The sequence below is a fragment of the Falco cherrug genome, chromosome 8 (assembly GCF_023634085.1).
Source record: "Falco cherrug isolate bFalChe1 chromosome 8, bFalChe1.pri, whole genome shotgun sequence".
Lineage (NCBI taxonomy): Eukaryota > Metazoa > Chordata > Aves > Falconiformes > Falconidae > Falco > Falco cherrug.
The window spans coordinates 33214491-33231069 of NC_073704.1; the positions used below are offsets into that span (position 1 = coordinate 33214491).

Here is a 16579-nt window from a genome sequence, read left to right on the forward strand (position 1 = left end):
CACAAAGGTATTTTCCACTGTTATTTTCCAAAATCCCGTTCCTGGAGGAGTGGTTGACCACAGCTGGAGGTACTGAAGGCTGAGAAACCCCCGCAGCCTGCGTCAGCCCTGTGCCCTGTGCCCTGTCCTCAGGTCTCGGCTCCCTCTGTGTGTCCAATCCACCCGCTGAATGGAGCACACTGCCTGGCTGGCCTTCCCTGTGCCTCAGGTGCGGCAAGGTGGGCCAGGGAGGGTTAGATTGGATATCAGCAAAAGTGTCTTCTCCGAGAGAGTGGTCAAGCCCTGGGACAGGCTGCCCAGGGAGGTGGTGGAGTCATCGTCCCTGGAGGTGTTTAAAAAGCGAAGATGTGGTGCTAAGGGACACGGTTGAGTGGTGGGCTTGGCAGACCTGGGAGAAGAGTTGGACTTGGTGACCTCAAAGGTCTTTTCCAACCCGAGTGATTGTATCACTGTGATCACGGGGACCCTCGGGCCACCGCCGACCTCCCGCTCCCAGGATGTGCGGGGGCCACGGCTCCCCGTGCATGAAAGCAGTAGGAGAGAGGGATGCGCTGTCCCAGCGGCGACAGCGGTTTGAACCGGGCAGCCTCCGAGCCGAGCCCGGCCCAGCTGAGCCGAGCCGAGCCGAGCCGAGCCGAGCCGAGCCAAGCCGAGCCGAGCCGAGCCCAGCCGAGCCGAGCCCAGCCCAGCCCAGCCGAGCCCAGCCCAGCCCAGCCGAGCCCAGCCCAGCCCAGCCCAGCCCAGCCCAGCCGAACCGAGCCGAGCCGAGCCGAGCCCAGCCGAGCCGAGCCGAGCCGAGCCGAGCCGAGCCGAGCCCAGCCCAGCCGAGCCGAGCCGAGCCGAGCCGAGCCGAGCCGAGCCGAGCCCAGCCCAGCCCAGCCCAGCCCAGCCCAGCCCAGCCGAGCCCAGCCGGACTGGGCCGAGCCGAGCCGGACTGGGCAGCACCGCGGGGTCCAGCGCGGCGGCCGCGGAGCGGGTGGCGGCCCTTGAGCTCCCCCTAGTGTCGGGAACGGGCATTTTTGATAAATACATGTGGGCGGTGGCGGTGGCGGTGGCAGTGGCCGTGGCCGTGGCGGTGGCGGTGGCGGTGGCCGTGGCGGGACTCAGCCCCAGGCTGCGGAGCCTTGATTTGACCCAAGAATTGGCAGGAAGATAATTCGGGACTGGCTGCACCCGTGCCCGTTTTATCCAGCAGTTCTGAAAAAAATCTGTGTGAGGATGAGGGTTTTTGGGGTTTTTTTTGCTTTTTGGAATTAAATCAGGGCTTTTCTTACCCCTCCGAAAACACAACATAGCAGTGAGTGTAGAAATTTGTATCAGGCGAGGAGCTGCCTCAGATACCTGTATTTGAATTAAGAGTGTGGAATTTAGTGTGAACTTCTGAATCTGCTTTAACGAGACTTCACATTTTTACCTCTGGCAGCTGGACTTCTGCTCCCGTGGGAAGCAAGCCTGCAGCCTCTGCAACTCCTCCAGCTCATCTACCCTTTGTGGGAACTGGGAAGAATTTCTCCCTATTTTAATGATATTAGTGACTTCTTCCTAGGTTCACCTTGGTTTGGATAGAAGAGGCTCAGATGTAAGTTTTGCTGCCACCTTCTAGCATCATCTGCTGTTTAATCCCAACTGGAGCACGGTTCTCCAAGAGGATGTGCCAGGACTCTCCATGGGCACCACAGCTTGGCCACAGTGGTCCCCTCCAATGGATGCCATTTCTTGCACATGGCACACCCTGCCCTGGGCTTGGTTATTCTTTTGCAGCTCAGGGCAGCTCTGCTCTAGCGGGCAGAAATGGTGTTTGTAATTCTGGGGTGAGCTTTGTGCCTGCAGCTCCCCTCCCCGCTGACTGGGCTTCCCTCTCCGGACCGGGCACGCAGAGTGTGGTTTTTTGAAGGCAACAGTTGTTTTCCTGCCAAGGTCTGGTTTTGCCAGCGTGGTAATATTAACACTGGTCCCAGGCCTGAGCCCTGGTTTCTCTTCCCAGACCAGAATGAACTGTACTGGTGCGGGCACTTCTATACGGGTTCCTGCACCCCTACTGAATGGAGGGAGTGATGCCAGTGGTGACAGTCCACTGCATGTTCTGGCCGGTTCCCCTTCAGCAGCGGCATTCCCAGCCCCTGCAGCCATCACCCTGGCTGCGTGCCTGCCGGAGCCACCGCGAGCCCTTCCCCAGGGCTGTGCTGCAGCGCAGCCGTGGTGCCACCGAGCTTAACCACAGGCACTCCCTCCATCACCCCCATCCTCCTCCCTCCTTTAGTCCCTGCAATATAAATGCCATTTTGTGTACCTGACACTGAACTCTCCAGAGTCACCATGGGCTCTCCTGGACTGCTGGGGAATCCCTCTGACTTCAGATTTTTACATCTGCGCTGCAAGGTGAAGAAGTGGCAGGGGAGTAATTTAAGCGTGTCATGCTCTGGTTTCTGGAAACACTGTTGGATACTAACTTGGGTTCAGCCTGTTCCTACTGCACTTAGAAGACAGGCTGGACTGTGGTGTCCTCTGCCCTGGGTGTACAGCTCTAACCCATGGTGTCTTGATCTTAATCCTGGCACAACTGCTATTCTCTGGATGCCCACTCTACCACAAGGAGGTTTATGGGAATTTCAGTCCAGCAAAAGGGTCATCACTGGGGACATGGTAACTTTCCTTTTGGTGGCAGTTTTGCCTGATGGCAAAATCAGACGTCCCAGCATTTAGCCTGAAAAATGGTGAGGAACATATCCCATCAGCAAGGGGAGTGAGACACTGGGATTGTAAGCACCCCATGCTGATGTATCAAGACAAAAATACAGCTTGTAAATCCTTTATTTATGAACACTGGAAATGCTTTATTTACATGCTGCCACACAAAAAAAGGTGAAGGAAACCTGTGCAGGCTCAGCACTGTCCGCGGGAGCCTGGCAGAAAGCTGTGCTAGCCCAAGTGCTGGTACTCAGCATGCTGCTAGTGCTGGTGGGGCTCCCTACCAGAGCAGAAAGCTTTTGTCTCTTCTTGTGCACATGAGCCACTGTCCACTTAACTCTGAAAGAACTGTCATTCACCGGGTTTCACCCATGGTTCATGGCAGGTGCTCCTTGCCACCTCTAAACCTGAGCCAGGAACGATAAGCGTCTCACATTTTCCTGCTGTCAAAGGCATCAAGAGTCAGTAGTGGAAAACTCTTGGGATTTTCCAGACTTCTTCCCTGAGGCCTGACATCCCATAACAAACCTCTCCTCTGGTTCAAGACAGTGGTGATCTTTGATGCAGACTGCACTGTTGCACCCTGTGCAGTGCTGGGTCTTCTCACCCACATTGGCCCTAGATGCCCCATCACCTGCTGCTCTTACCAGCACTGCTCAGTTTTTCTATGTATATCTGGATTTCTAAGCACTAAAAGCAGGTTTCAAAGTTGTGTAGACACGTGCAATTATGATGAACATTAAGGCAGAGATGTAGGGTCGCTTACATGTTCTTTCTGACATTTGAAATCAAATATCTACAAGCAAGTTGTTGCGATGTGCCCAGCTACATGTACACAAGCTGCTTGTCACCTGCCCAGTGGCCCACGCTGATGGAAAAGGGGAAGACTTAGGTCTTAAGAAAGAGAAGTCTTTCAGGTATCATCTCAGACACATACAAGACTTTCAGTTAGAAGCCTTTGGTTTAGGGTCAGTATTTTCACTCTGGAAGCATAATTAGGTGATACTTTCCCCTTATTGCTTTTATTTGTCACCCCTTTGCTTCATTGGAGCACCTAATTTCTAAAGGTATGAAATGCTTAGCTTTATACTCCAGACAAGATAAGTGGTATTGCTCCTGGGGACAGGTTAGGAAACACTGACAGAGAAGGCAGGGGACTTGGCCAAGGTCAAAAACAAGGTCTGTGCTAAACCAGGATAGTGCAGTACCTAGATCCCAGGCACTTACTTTTGTGCTTTAAGCTGTGATCAGCATCATTTCTGGAGAACATTTATATCTGCATGCCAGAGAGATCATCCGATGATTTCTGAGCACCTGCTGTCTTGGGTATATGCCCTTCACTGAGGGTTTTAGGCTCAGATTCACAACTGTAACGTGATGAAGATGGACTACCCAGCTCAGCTGCAGTACCTGCCTGTTTCTGTATGCTGATCCTGTTCTCTCTTACTGCACTAAGCTAAAGTGGATCATCTCTCCTCCCCTGTGGACTTAGACGTCACACACGTGTGAGTTACTGCAGATGAGCTGATGTCAGGTAACTGGAAAAGCTGTGAACTGGCTCACATGCTTGAGCTCCGATTGTTTCATGATAGCTGGGATGTTTCAAGTTACCTGTGAGTCTTGCAACCATTATCAATTTATGGAAAATTCAACTTTCTTTGTCAATATATTTATGACCAGGTAAAGAGACTATAAGCACAGCCTGACAAAATTGGGTTTGTATTACGTAGAAAAGCCCCACAGAAAGCAGAGGCAGGCAGCGGCTCCCAGGGCAGCTCCTGTGTCCCATTAAGCACAATCCACCCCAGCGTCCTCCTGGTGGGAGCAGTTGTTCACACCCCAGTCAGGCTTTGAGCAGTCGAAAATTGAACGTTCATTCCCACTGCAATTCACATCATCAAGCCAAATTGGTCCGGTGCCTTTGGAAGATGGATTGAACAAAGAAACAAACAAAAAACTGTTGGACTAAAGGAAGAGGAATATGCATCTTTTTCTAAAGGGATCCCTGGGGATGTCAGGTATGTGCTGGGCTGCACAGTTGGCTTGTTGGAAGTCAAGCCTTTGGGTACAGCTCAAGCACTTGCCATGCAGCTCCCTCATCCCAAGGGGAATGAGCTGCCTCTGAGGAGATCCTCCTTGTTCTCCTGCTGCTCACATACAGGACCTTGCTGTGGTGCTTTCTAGGTGTGTGTAACCTCCCATGCCAGGCCTGGGGAGGTGGAAGGCTGCTGTGGACTCTCACCTGCTGTGGCTGTGAAGGCAGAGACTGCACGGCTGTATCCCAACATTCGGCAGACCACAGTGGCATCTAGGGTGCTCCAGCCATCATCACATATAGTTCCCCAGGACCCTCGGTGAAAGATTTCCACACGGCCCCTTCTGCCCCCTTCCGCAATTCGTATAAGATGATTGAAGTTGCCTGAGAGTTCAGAGGAGAGGAAAATAACTCTACTGGTCACAAAGGCAAGAGGGAAAAAAACACTTTGGAAGACAGAAACAGTGACAGGCCAAACTTGATGAATGCTCCCATCTCCATAGCTATAGCCAAAGTGGGACCGGAAGTTACTGGTAGCTCAAAACTGAACAATTCAAGACCCTTTCCTGGGTCTGGAGACACCAGGCTGCAGCTCAGAGCATGGACCTCTTGGTTCTGGTAGCTGTGCTGCAGGTTAATCGGTGTGCATGGGGTGGGGATGCTGGTCCTCATCTCAGCTTCGTTGCCAAAAGGCAAGTGAGAGAAGAAGAAATAAAAGTCCAGTACCTTCTCCCTTTTCACCTTTGCTCCCTTTTGCTCCTGAGGAACCTGTTCCAAATAAAAAAGCAAATATTTGACAGCTGTTTGAGGAAAAATCCAGTTATTCACTTTTTCTGAATAACTGGGTTATTCAGAGATATGAAGGCTCCAGCCCTTTGTGGAATGGACCCCTTGAAGTGATTAAGGGCATGTAAAAGAAACATGGTAAGAAAAGTAGGATAATATACAGCAAAGCCTTCCTAACTTGTGACCCCCAAAAAAGGGCCACTTGCAAAATCCCATCCACTCATCTGTGGGAAATGTGTATTATTCCCACTACTACCTGTAAAATGACATCTCAAACAGCCTTTGGGCTCTACCTTCCATAGCCATAGTATCTCCCAAAGTACTTGCAGAAAGATCTGTGTCATGGGGTTTGCTCTCCAGATGCTGCCACGAGACAGCAGAAAGCCATTTCCAACAGTCCCCACATTTCTGTGTAGCATCCTGGTCTTGAGAGCAGGGGTGTTTGAAAAAAACCAGTGAGCTCTTCCCCCAAAAGCTACCTTCACAAACCACACATCGGTGTCTCCTAGGGACCAGGAGATGAGACCCACCCAGAGGGCTGTTGCCAGGCTGGGGTCACCCCAGTTACACTTTTCTCCCCCTGCCAAGGCAAAGCTCCAGAAGAGGAGTGTATTCAGGAGCCCCACATAGGTTCTAGTTTATTTTATTTCTGAGGACTCTCATACTGTTCTGTGTGAACAATTAAAAGAAAAAGCATCTGGAATACTGGTTGCTTCCTATGCCCTGTTGTAACTACTGGTCTGGGTATTTTTTTACTACATCTTTTAAAGTTTTTGGAAGAATTACGTATTGGGAAGGGAGGTGGGTAAAGATTGGAAGTAACTGTAGTGTTGGCCCTTTTGAACTATTTTTGTGTCTGCAGTTAGTGAGGCATAGTTAAATAGCCCTGGTGTTTCCGATTTGGTGTTCCTGACTGCCACATTTACATGGGATTTATCCCAGCGGTGTGGTATGCTGCAAGATGTCTCTGTACAAAGCAAAGAGGAACATGGACTTTTCCCGTTTTCTGTGAGATTGGGGATTTGAAAAAAATCTCATGCATCTGTTTACTTGCATGTCTTTTAGCATGGCACCCAAGGTGTAAACGTAATACTTTGCACAGTCATATCCTGGGAAAGACTGACCTGGCTGTTGATTTCCTCCAAATAAGTTCTGTAAACAACCCCAGCACAGCTTGTGCCCGTCTGTGATGTACAGCCCCAAACCCAAATGCACCATCAGCTCCAGAGATCCCGTGGCAAACAGCCTTACCAGAGGATCCACGCTCTCCCTTGGCTCCTTTTACTCCTGGTTCTCCTTTTGGACCCTGAATGCCATAATCACCCTTGCTTCCTTTGTAACCAGGTGTGCCTGGGGTACCTGGGTGGAAAGCAAGAAAGTCATTGTCTTTGTCCCTTCCATTTCACATGGATACAGGGAAGTGGAATGTGGCATTTAAAGTGCTTTGTGTCATCATAAGTCATGTTGTCAAACAAGGGTTTACCTGGCAGGCCCTGGTCTCCCTTTTCTCCAGCTGGCCCTGGAAAACCTAAGATCATCCAAAAAAAAAACACGAATGGAAATTTATGAAACAGGTATTTCTACATTTATAGAATTTTATGCAAACTAGTATTTATGATGGATTCCAGCTCATCTAGTATAGCTGTCTACACTATAGGCATTATTTCTGAAGTGAGTGTCTTGTTTCCTGTTACAGTCAGGGCAGACCTTGTCAATAAAGAAAATACAGGCAGCGGAGAACGTCTTCTCCTGAAGCAGAGCATCTTCTGGTCATTTATTTCATATCCTAAACTCCACTGATATGGTAAAGGCCTTCTCTCCAGGTGGGTCTTCACTGACCCTATAGAGAGCCTAGATATGTACATTTAGGTGCATCAGACATACGCAAGCATATAATGTTGGGACATGTGACTCCCATCCCTATCATTTAGGTATCCATGAATGCAGAAGGGTGCAGCACTTGGACCTTTGTCAGCTCCTGATAGAGATAAAAGGTTGCATGCACTAAATAAATTCAGGGTTAAAAAGGTTGATTCAAGAGCACAGATGCACCAGAATAGGCTTGTACTGCATAATGTCACCCTGTCGTTTAGGTGCCTGGGACAGAGAGGTGGCCTTCTTTAGGTGGAGGATCAAAGGAAAGGCCTGGGTTGTGCACTCTAAGTTGGCCCCTGAAGATATCTCTTCCTGCAGTGCTACAGAGGAGGCCAGGACAGATGTTTGCTAGTGAATGCCCTTCCCCATCAGATTTACAGCCAGTAAATTTTGTCTTTAGCTGCAGGGTAGGGAGGTGGCTGTGTGGTTCATCTTAAACTGCTGCTTTGTTTGTGTGTTTTCTATTTATAAAAAAATGCAGGCAACAATACCTCCTTATGCATGCTGCAGGTGGTAGAAATGAGCGATGAGCAGCTACCCACCCACCCACCCCCGCCGCCCTCTGGCAGAGGCCCAGGCCCACCATGGCCTCCTGGGATGTGTTGGGGCTCCAAGAACAGGACTCAACAAATCTCCTTGCTGTTGCAGATCCCTTTCCAGTGTCTGCATGATGCGTGTTGTTGACCCCAGACCTGTTTTATTCTCCTTTACCTGGTAATCCTTTCTCCCCCTTTTCACCTCTGGGTCCTGCAGTGCCTGATGTTCCTAAAATTAAAAACAAATTGGTATGGGAGAAGCCATCACACAAAGCAAGGCTGGAGTAGGAGGTCAGTGAGTTACAGCTTTGAGTAGCGTTGTACCTGGACTACCCCTGGGCCCGGGGTCCCCCTTCTCCCCTTTCTGACCAGATGCGCCTCCGGGGCCAGGCATTCCCACAGGTCCAGGTTGTCCAGTTGCACCTTGAGATTGAGCAAAAGCAGCACACGTGAAATGCAACACAACCTATGCAAAGCAAGGGTGCTTAGGGACATGGTTTAGTGGCGGGCTTGGTAGTCCTGGGTTAACAGTTGGACTTGATGATCTCACAGGTCTTTTCCAACCTCACTGATTGATTCTATGATTCTATGACATGAAGGAAAAAAAAAGACAGATATCTCAGTCACCAGCCCCTGGACTGTGCAGATTGAGCTGACCTTATAAAGGCAAAATAAACGCTGGTTCTCCAAATTGCAATCCTCCCCAGTAGTGCTGATCTTAGCAGTGCAGTGAGTGATGGTCTGGAGTGAAAGGCTGTACGGACCCAGGGCCTTGCAGACTGTCAGCCTTGAGAGCCACAAGTGCTTCCTAAAAGCTGCCAGTTTCTGCCTTTGTGTGTGCACATGTCAGGGAGGAGGACATGGCCCTCCATGGTACAGGACCCTTCTCTCCCTCTCATTCTTCTGCAAAGTGAGTAGGGTCAGATGAGACAGCCAAGGCTGCACAACATTGGCATGGTTTCTCCACCTCATCATCATCTTCTCTTCCCCATGCTGGGATCTAGCCCAGCTTCGATTTTCCTTGTCATGAAGCACCATCTAAAAGGGATTGGTGACATACCTCTAGAAGAAACTGCATCTTCTGTATTGCTTACCTGCCTCTCCTTTCTGCCCAGGACGTCCAGGCTCCCCCGCGTTCCCTGTAACAACACCCCAGCATCAGTGCTAACGAGGCTTAGCCAAGCGCTTCAGCTAGGGCAGCCCTGCCCCACAGCATGCGTGTGCTGGCGGTGGGTCACGCTGTGTCCTCTGCACTTACCATCAACACCCGGCAGTCCTGGGACCCCCTGCTGTCCCTGAGGACCCGTGAATCCACGGGGCCCGGGGTATCCCTTACTGCCTGCTTCACCCTTCTGTCCTTGGGGACCTATCAAACAGCACAGCACACATGCATAAATTATTTTTTTAAAAAAGCAGATTTTTTAAAAAAGGCAGCCAGGGCAGCACCTCAGCCTAGTAACAGAGTTTGGCCTCACATCTGCATTTACCATTCCCATAAAGCTGTAGAGAAGGACAGGGCTGGATACCACCTGAAGAGTCGGCCTGAGCCACCTCCGGCTCTGCCAGACTGTCTGGCCAGATGTTTGTCTGACCTGCTGTTAAAGACCTGTGGTGGTGCCATGACACCTCCCCAGTCTATCCTCTAAACTATCCCTACCATTAGAATGTTTTCTTCTCGAGTTAAATATCCCTTGTTGCAGTCTAAACCCTTCCCTTCTAGCCACGGTGGAGGTGGAGGACAGTGTGTTCCACTTCTGTGCTTCCAGGGAATCACCACATCTCCCCTTACCCTTCTCCTCTCTGGACAAGAGATCGGCATGCACCAAAAGCGTTGAATTACTTGAAAGTGCTTCATTGGAAGACTGACATCTCCTTCATCTTCCTGCTCCAGAATTATCCCAAAGCCCTCACCTTTCAGTATTCCTCCGACTTTCACTTTTCTCTTCTGGGTCAACTTATGCTAATGAGCGCACTGGAGCATATGGGATCTGATGGAGGGTCTGGGGAAGCTCTAACCAACACGTTCAACTTCCCTCCCTGGTCTGCACCACATACATCTTCTGGTTTCTTTTGCTATCCTGCTTTCAGCCTTTCCTCTTGGGTGCAGCCCCTGGGAGACCACTAATAGCTGTCCAGGAGATGCCCACTAATGCACGTCATGTGGGAAAAACATGGTGCGTAACTCTTCTGATTAAGGTGTATAAAAATCAGGCTTATCTAAGATACAAAGTTCTCAGAAACAGGTTTTACTAAAGTAAGGGCTAACACATCCACATGCTTGTCCATATAAATTATATTGTAATATTTTATACCATGAAAATCCTACTGCAAACATCGCTGCTGTAATCTGGGATAGGCTGATAATTGAATACCTGTGGTTTTCGTTAGACAAAGGTCACTCTATAAAGAGACTTCCACGGTGCAGAGTCAACATTTGTTACGTCCCCCTCCCCCGGACCTCCTCTGGGAGCTTTGCTGGAGCGTGACATGAAATGAAACCCCTTCAGATCAGCTCAAGTGTCCTGTTCATCCAGCTCCCTCACTGGCAAACCATACTCAGGGCTGCCTGGATTTTCATGAAACACTGACCTACGAAGACTTCTTCTGGGGTTTGAAGTAGAATGAGTTTGAACAGGAATACATGGGAGAATCTTTCAAATGTTGCGATAGTGAAGAAGCCTTACCTGCAAGCCCCACCTCTCCTTTCTCTCCTCTCACTCCTGGTTCACCACTTGGGCCAGCAGGACCAGGATGTACTCTGCTCCCCTTCTCATCCAGCAGTCCATGGAAGCCAGCAAGGACAACACCACTTTGCTGATGCTTTGTTGGGTGTTGTCCCTAGTGAATGCCAGCAGCAGGCCACGCAGCTCAGCCACGAGCATGAGCCAAACTCCACTCTCCATGCACTTGAGAGTGATGCTGGTGGCAGTGGGGAACTGGCCCACCACAACCGGTGCATGTTGACTTTTAAAATAAGATTTTTTTCCAGCTAAGTGTTGCTTTTGTTCACATTAGTTTTACATAGGCTTATTTCCTTCAACTCCAATGACATTCCTACTGACTTACACCTTGACTGAGGATAAGATTGCCCATAAAATCATCCATAAAGCCACTTTATGTTCATCCACAGAAGTAATTCAGGTGTCAGAAAAGCCTTACCTTGGATTCCTTGGTCTCCCTTTGTCCCTGGTAGTCCCTGTAGCCCTGAGATGTAAAATACATATATCAGCTGACACACCTCATCTATTCACAGTAATGACTGAGAAGAAGAGTTGAATTTTTTAATCAGCTGTTGTGCATGCGCCTTTGGTCACCACTGAGGCCAATCTTCAGCTGGCAGAGACGAGCACAACTGCTTGGGGGAAGTCCGTGGAGCTCGGCTGAGTGTGTGGCTGGGCAGAGGCCAGCTGTCCCCCAGCCAAGCCCAGCTCGTGGGGACCTTTGGGGTGATCTTTCCTGAAAATGCACTGAACTATTGGGCTTTGATCTATAGTAACAGTACTTGGCCAGAGGTGCTGTTTTAGTGGTGTAAGTGCAGCCAGGAAGATATGAAAACATGATTTTTTAAAAGTGTATTAATTTTTTTTTTTCCTTCAGAAAAGCTCATTAGTGTAGCCAAGAACTAGGGATGGATGAGATACAGACCTGGCCTAAAAAGGGTTGTATATTAGATCACCATCACAGGATTATAGAAACTGGTTTCTCTGGACATCATCTAGTCCAACCTCTGCTCAAAGTGGAGCCAACGTTAGAGCAGGACTTGCTGCATCCTCACAGTCTGTAGACATTTATCTCCTGCAGTGGGTGTAGTTCTACCCAAAACCCCCAGGTACCCAGGGCAGCAGCTCATGCAACGCTGTTGAGGGCAGCACTTGCACCCAGCTCATTCCTGGATCTGTGTGGTCATTTCCCCAGGGACAGGGTGCGCAAGGTCACAAATCTGTCACTGTTTGTTATATATGCATTTCAGCTGGGGCCCTATAGAGCAGGGACTGGGGAGGTCTCCTTGAGTTGTCCTCAAGTGAGCTGAACAGCTGGATTTGTTATGTCCAGGGCAGAAAGCCCAGCTATCCATGGGACACAGGATGCACATAAACCCCTTGACTGGTCCTCTCTTGTCTCACATGGAGATTTGGGATGGTTATTGCACCTAATGACCAGGTACAGTTCCTCCATTGCCCCTGAGCTTTTCTGGTGGGGCAGCAATAAGGAGGGAGAACCAAAATGCTTCTCCATTGTGGTCACTGGCTTCTGTGGGAGCACTTGGGCAAGCTGGGGCTCCCAGGGGATCAGTCAAAAGGTGCAGCAGGTCTCCTCATAGCCAGAGCACTAGGTGCCTGCACATTAAGTAAGATCTGGATCTAGAGACTGAAATCCTAAACCCTCACTTCAGGTCTCTTCAGGGAAGAAAAGAGAAAGAGGAGAAGAGGAAAAGAGAAAATGTTGCTTACAGCTCATTTACTGACATACCTGGTGGACCAGGATCTCCTACGCGTCCAGGAGGCCCTGAAATAAATATGTAACGGATATTTTTCAGTAGTCATCACTCAGTGAGGAGTGTACCAGTATAGGGTTGATAGGCTCGAGGTCTGGGCTGAAGACACCACCCTTTTGGTGGGTACCCAGAGCCCAAGTCTACAAGTAACAGGAGGGGAGAGCAGCCTGGAGCTGCATGTGCAGCTGCAGTGGGATCCAGGGGGGCTGCACAGGGCTGTGCTCCAGCTTCTCCAGGTGTGTCCCGCTCCCTGGCCAATGCTTCTGGAGCCAGTGTCCAACCCTGGCGACTGGGGTATCACTGACTGACAGCAAGTCCAAATCTTGTCCTAGTTATTTGTTCATCTGAACTAGGGGTTCAGCCCAGCTTTGTCAGTGGTGCAGAGGAACCGGCTCTCCCCACTGTACAGCCAGCATGGAGAAGTGGAACCATACCTGCAACCAGGGTGATGTTGTTCATCATCATCATCAGGTTTTCATTGCTGCTTTTAATTATGGTGATTTCCTCTTCTAAGCTTCTCCTCCAGTTTTCTTCATGTCCCATGTGCTTCTCTGCAGAGTTTCTCTCCAAAAGCAGTTTGTTGGCAAAGGAGCTTTCCAGAATCTTTTCTGTATAGGAGGTATTTTGTTCTTGAAATTTCAGTATCTCTCTCTGCATCTTAAACACTGCGGAAACAAAAGACCCATGCAGTGAATATTCCTGGCCCAATCCAGCTGGGAAATGCCTGTTCAGCAGAGCAGCTCCTTGGCACCCGTGGAGGACACCTGGGGTTAAACGTTAAACACCACCACTGTTTGACCCAGGGAGGTGGTTTTCATGTATCAGTCCTTGCAGCAGCCAGGAGGACAGCCAGGAGTGCTTTTGCAAATGCAAAGCATATGCCAGGGGTGGGGGAATGGATCCTGCAGTGGCTGCTTTGCCTTGCAGCGTGCAGAGGAGTGTCTGTGCTCCCTTAGAGGTTTCCTGCCTGTGTGCTCGCCCCCGCTCCCCTGTATCCCCCCCCCCCCCCCGCCCCGCCCCAAGCACCCAGCACAGCTGTCTTTGGATGTCCAGCCCACAGTAGGGTTGCAGCGTTACCTTGGTACGACAAAAGCCCCTGGCCGGCCGTCAGCAGCAGCAGGTAGGCGCTGAGGGCTGCCCGAGCACAGCATGTGGATGGCTTTCTTCGCCTTTGATGCTCTAAAATCCAACAGAAGTACCCAATCAGTAGGGGAGACATCCTCTCACGTCTCTCCCATTACGGATTCTGCTCGCTTCCAGCCATTTTAGGCTTGGCCACAATAAATGAGCAGTGCTTTCCAGCGATGGGGAGCAGCAAGGTCCCACCACGAGACTGCTGGCTCCTGCAGGTGAGGCAGGCTGCCTCCCTCTCACCTTGGCTTTGCACTACAATTCACCTGACCGTCTTTTCCTTAGCCAATTTAACCAGATCACTTCCATCAAGACTTAACCCAGCCTATAACAGTATGAACGCTGCAGTCCTCCCCTTTCTGCATCAATAAACTCCCTGTTCCCATAGCTTTTAGTTGTCCAAGGCTGCCATTCAAAGAGAGTTGCTCAAAGCACATGCCCTCTCCATCCAGAGCACCTCCTACTTGCAGTCCCAACAGTGATGCATGTATGCATTGAAACAAATGAAAAATCAATAATAAACTGAACTGCAGAACAAATGAAAACGAGTCATAACATTTAAAACAAATCTTCACCAGTAAGTCTGAAAGAAATAAACCACTTTGTCAAATGTTGGCCTTTAGGGAGAAATAAGTATTTCAGAAGCATTAATAACTACTTCAGACATTCAGTAAGTTATCCTTAATTGATTTTTTTTCAAAGTAATGTAATCAGGAGTTTAAAGTCTTAGTTTTAAAAAAAGTACAATGACTTAATTAGTTTTACAATAGAATGGTTTAGTCAGCAATGAAGTATTTATATTCAGCTAAAAATTCAAAAACTTACATTTTTTCATTGGATCTGGTTATTTCAGTATCTCAACTATTAAGACATGAAAGTTTTACTCAGTGAAATTCGGCATTTTCTAAAACAGGAAAAGAACTATTTTTTTCTGATTTCAGCATCAGCTTTTGGCTAGAAAGGACATTTTCACATACTTCTCTTTTTAAATGGCAGTTAATTTACTAGCAAATCACTCTAAAAAGCATTTAATATGCAGTATAAATACACTATTTCATTTTTATGTGCTGCTTTCTTCATAGACCAGATAAAATCCATATCAATCCGTTTAATAAAAAGAAAACTTACCACTTATCTGAAAGGTTGTGGTAGCAGCTGAGGCAAACCCAATCTTGTCTGAAAGACTGAAAGTGTTCATATGACTTGAATTTCCATTCTCCCCGTAACTGTCATTAATCGTCATGACAAATTTCTGGTGGCTAACCTAAAGCCTTGTCAGATTGTGGACAATAAAGAACTGAAGGGACTTCCTATCTGCCTCCTGATTTGATATGCTTTCTGATATGCTTTTCCTATCTGCTCAGTTTTTATAGACTTGTGAGAACTTGTGGTAATTTGAATAGTTCCTCAAAAAATCCCACAGCTAAGAAGTTCAGATGCTCTTGTGTGCTTGCTTGGGGACACCGTGTCCACAGAGCCTCCAGCAGGATCCTGCAAGAGGTTTAACCCTGAGTTATTCAACATTTCTGCACTTTAGCAGGGTCAGGCATGAGGTGGCCACTTTGCTCCTCACATGAGCAAACCTCCTCACGTAGCCAAGAAGATCCCAGGTTCACTGCCAGCTTGGAGATCCATCCCCTGGGAGGGGAGATGAACTGTGTGGCTGTGAAAAACACCTGAACGTGCACCAAGATGACCCCTTAGTGGTGGTGCATGACTGAAATGCAAAGAAGGAAAGAATCAGAAGGAGCTGTAAAGAGAAGCAAATGACAGCAGGATGCGGAATTCAGCAGAATGCTGAAGTCCAAATGGATTTGGGAGGTAATGGAGAAGAGACCCTTGCAGGCTCCTTGCCGAGGCTCTCTACAACCCCTGCTTCCTCCCTGGCCCTTTTTCCACACTCACGGACACAGCTGCTAACACCTCACCACTTCTTTGCTGTAAAACTCACCCCTGCAGACCTCACCGCAGCATTTGGCATTTTGGCATCTCCATTTGTGCCAGGATTTTGATTTTGCAAAGCAAAACAACTCACCCAAGCCCACGGATGAGAGCCGCCGGTAGGCGCTGGGCAGAGCTCTCTGCAGCCACGCCACCGCTGCCACGCGCTGCCCTCTCTGAGATGCAGAGCTGTCCCCATCACACAGCTTTCTGCTGGGCTGCGAGTCCATGCTCATCTGTGGAGCTGCTGGGTCCTCGTCGCTTTGCATGGCCATGGAAGAAAGTGCAGAGTAAGCTTCAGGTAGATGTGAACTGGCAATCTACCCCCTGACAGCCTGGTGCAGGATGGAGCCTTCTGTTCTGCACCTGGCATATACATCGCTTAAAGGCTTAAACCAAAAATATGTGGGGATTTTTAAATCCACTTCTGCGTTCTCCTCTCAAATGTGCTTGTGTGCAGCTGTGACCTGGTTTGGCACCAGCAGGGAGGAAGAGGAAACCTCCGTTATCATATATTCTGTTACATGCTGCATAGGAATCAGGATGATTTGCTTCATTGTGAAGGGCTCAAATACCCCCTTGAATTAGGGTGGCTTGAGAGGTTGCCACCGATAGCTGAGTCATAGTAACTACCTGTGCATCCTCTCCCTTCGTGGCATTGCCTCCCCACTGGGGTAAGGGCTTGTATCCAGCCCAATTCTAACGGTTTGGGTGGTTCAGCTGACCACTCAGTGCAAGCCTAAAGCCATCTACTCTTGCTGGACCATGTGATGAGCTGGGTACAACTGCACTTGTGTTGCCAGGGGGATGTTTATAGGGCTGGACGTGATTCCGATGCACACAGAGAGCAGATTGCAGCAAAGAGGCTTTTAACAAGTTTTAAGCAAATCCATTTTATTTCAAAAGTATTAAAAAGAAGCTGGCAGCTTTAGTTTTCAAAAGTCCTTCTAAAAGGCAAAAGGTGCGATGAGGTCTTTGTGCCCTCCTTCCCTGAGAAAGGAGTTTGGGGTATGTTTTCCCACCTCTCATGGCCATGCTGGGGCCATGCCATTCTCAATGGCCCCGGTGGCATGGGTGCAAAAGCAGGGGTGG

The 16579-nt window shown here is 49.2% G+C and overlaps 1 protein-coding gene across 4 annotated transcripts; it reads right to left on the reverse strand.

Annotated features, from left to right (window-relative positions):
* Window positions 1–2793: 2793 nt before the first annotated feature.
* MARCO (macrophage receptor with collagenous structure) lies at window positions 2794–15868 on the reverse strand. Of its 4 annotated transcripts, XM_055718593.1 has the most exons (15): window positions 14675–14892; window positions 13493–13594; window positions 12850–13080; window positions 12391–12426; window positions 11077–11124; window positions 10605–10709; window positions 9179–9286; window positions 9015–9059; window positions 8245–8343; window positions 8096–8149; window positions 6993–7037; window positions 6761–6868; window positions 5450–5491; window positions 4931–5107; window positions 2794–4607 (listed from the first exon to the last, which is right to left on the reverse strand). In XM_055718593.1, exons 1-15 carry the CDS (start codon window positions 14787–14789, stop codon window positions 4477–4479), a joined length of 1446 nt encoding a protein of 481 aa, XP_055574568.1. In that variant the 5' UTR covers window positions 14790–14892; the 3' UTR covers window positions 2794–4476. The 4 variants fall into 4 exon arrangements, with proteins under 4 accessions (XP_055574568.1, XP_055574566.1, XP_055574567.1 ...); XM_055718591.1 differs by lacking the exons at window positions 10605–10709; window positions 14675–14892 and adding an exon at window positions 15582–15868 and having other exon boundaries at window positions 11080–11124; XM_055718592.1 differs by lacking the exon at window positions 10605–10709 and having other exon boundaries at window positions 11080–11124; window positions 14678–14892.
* Window positions 15869–16579: the final 711 nt, after the last annotated feature.

Bases quoted from the DNA above. Each gene is read 5' to 3' on its own strand.
- MARCO (XM_055718593.1), bottom strand. From the start codon at position 14,789: ATGACGATTAATGACAGTTACGGGGAGAATGGAAATTCAAGTCATATG. The intron at 13,081-13,492 runs GTAACGCTGCAA...TTGTTTCCGCAG, and splicing joins GGGGCTTTTGTCGTACCAAG to TGTTTAAGATGCAGAGAGAG. The intron at 6,869-6,992 runs GTAAACCCTTGT...CTTTCCACCCAG, and splicing joins GGGAGACCAGGGCCTGCCAG to GTACCCCAGGCACACCTGGT.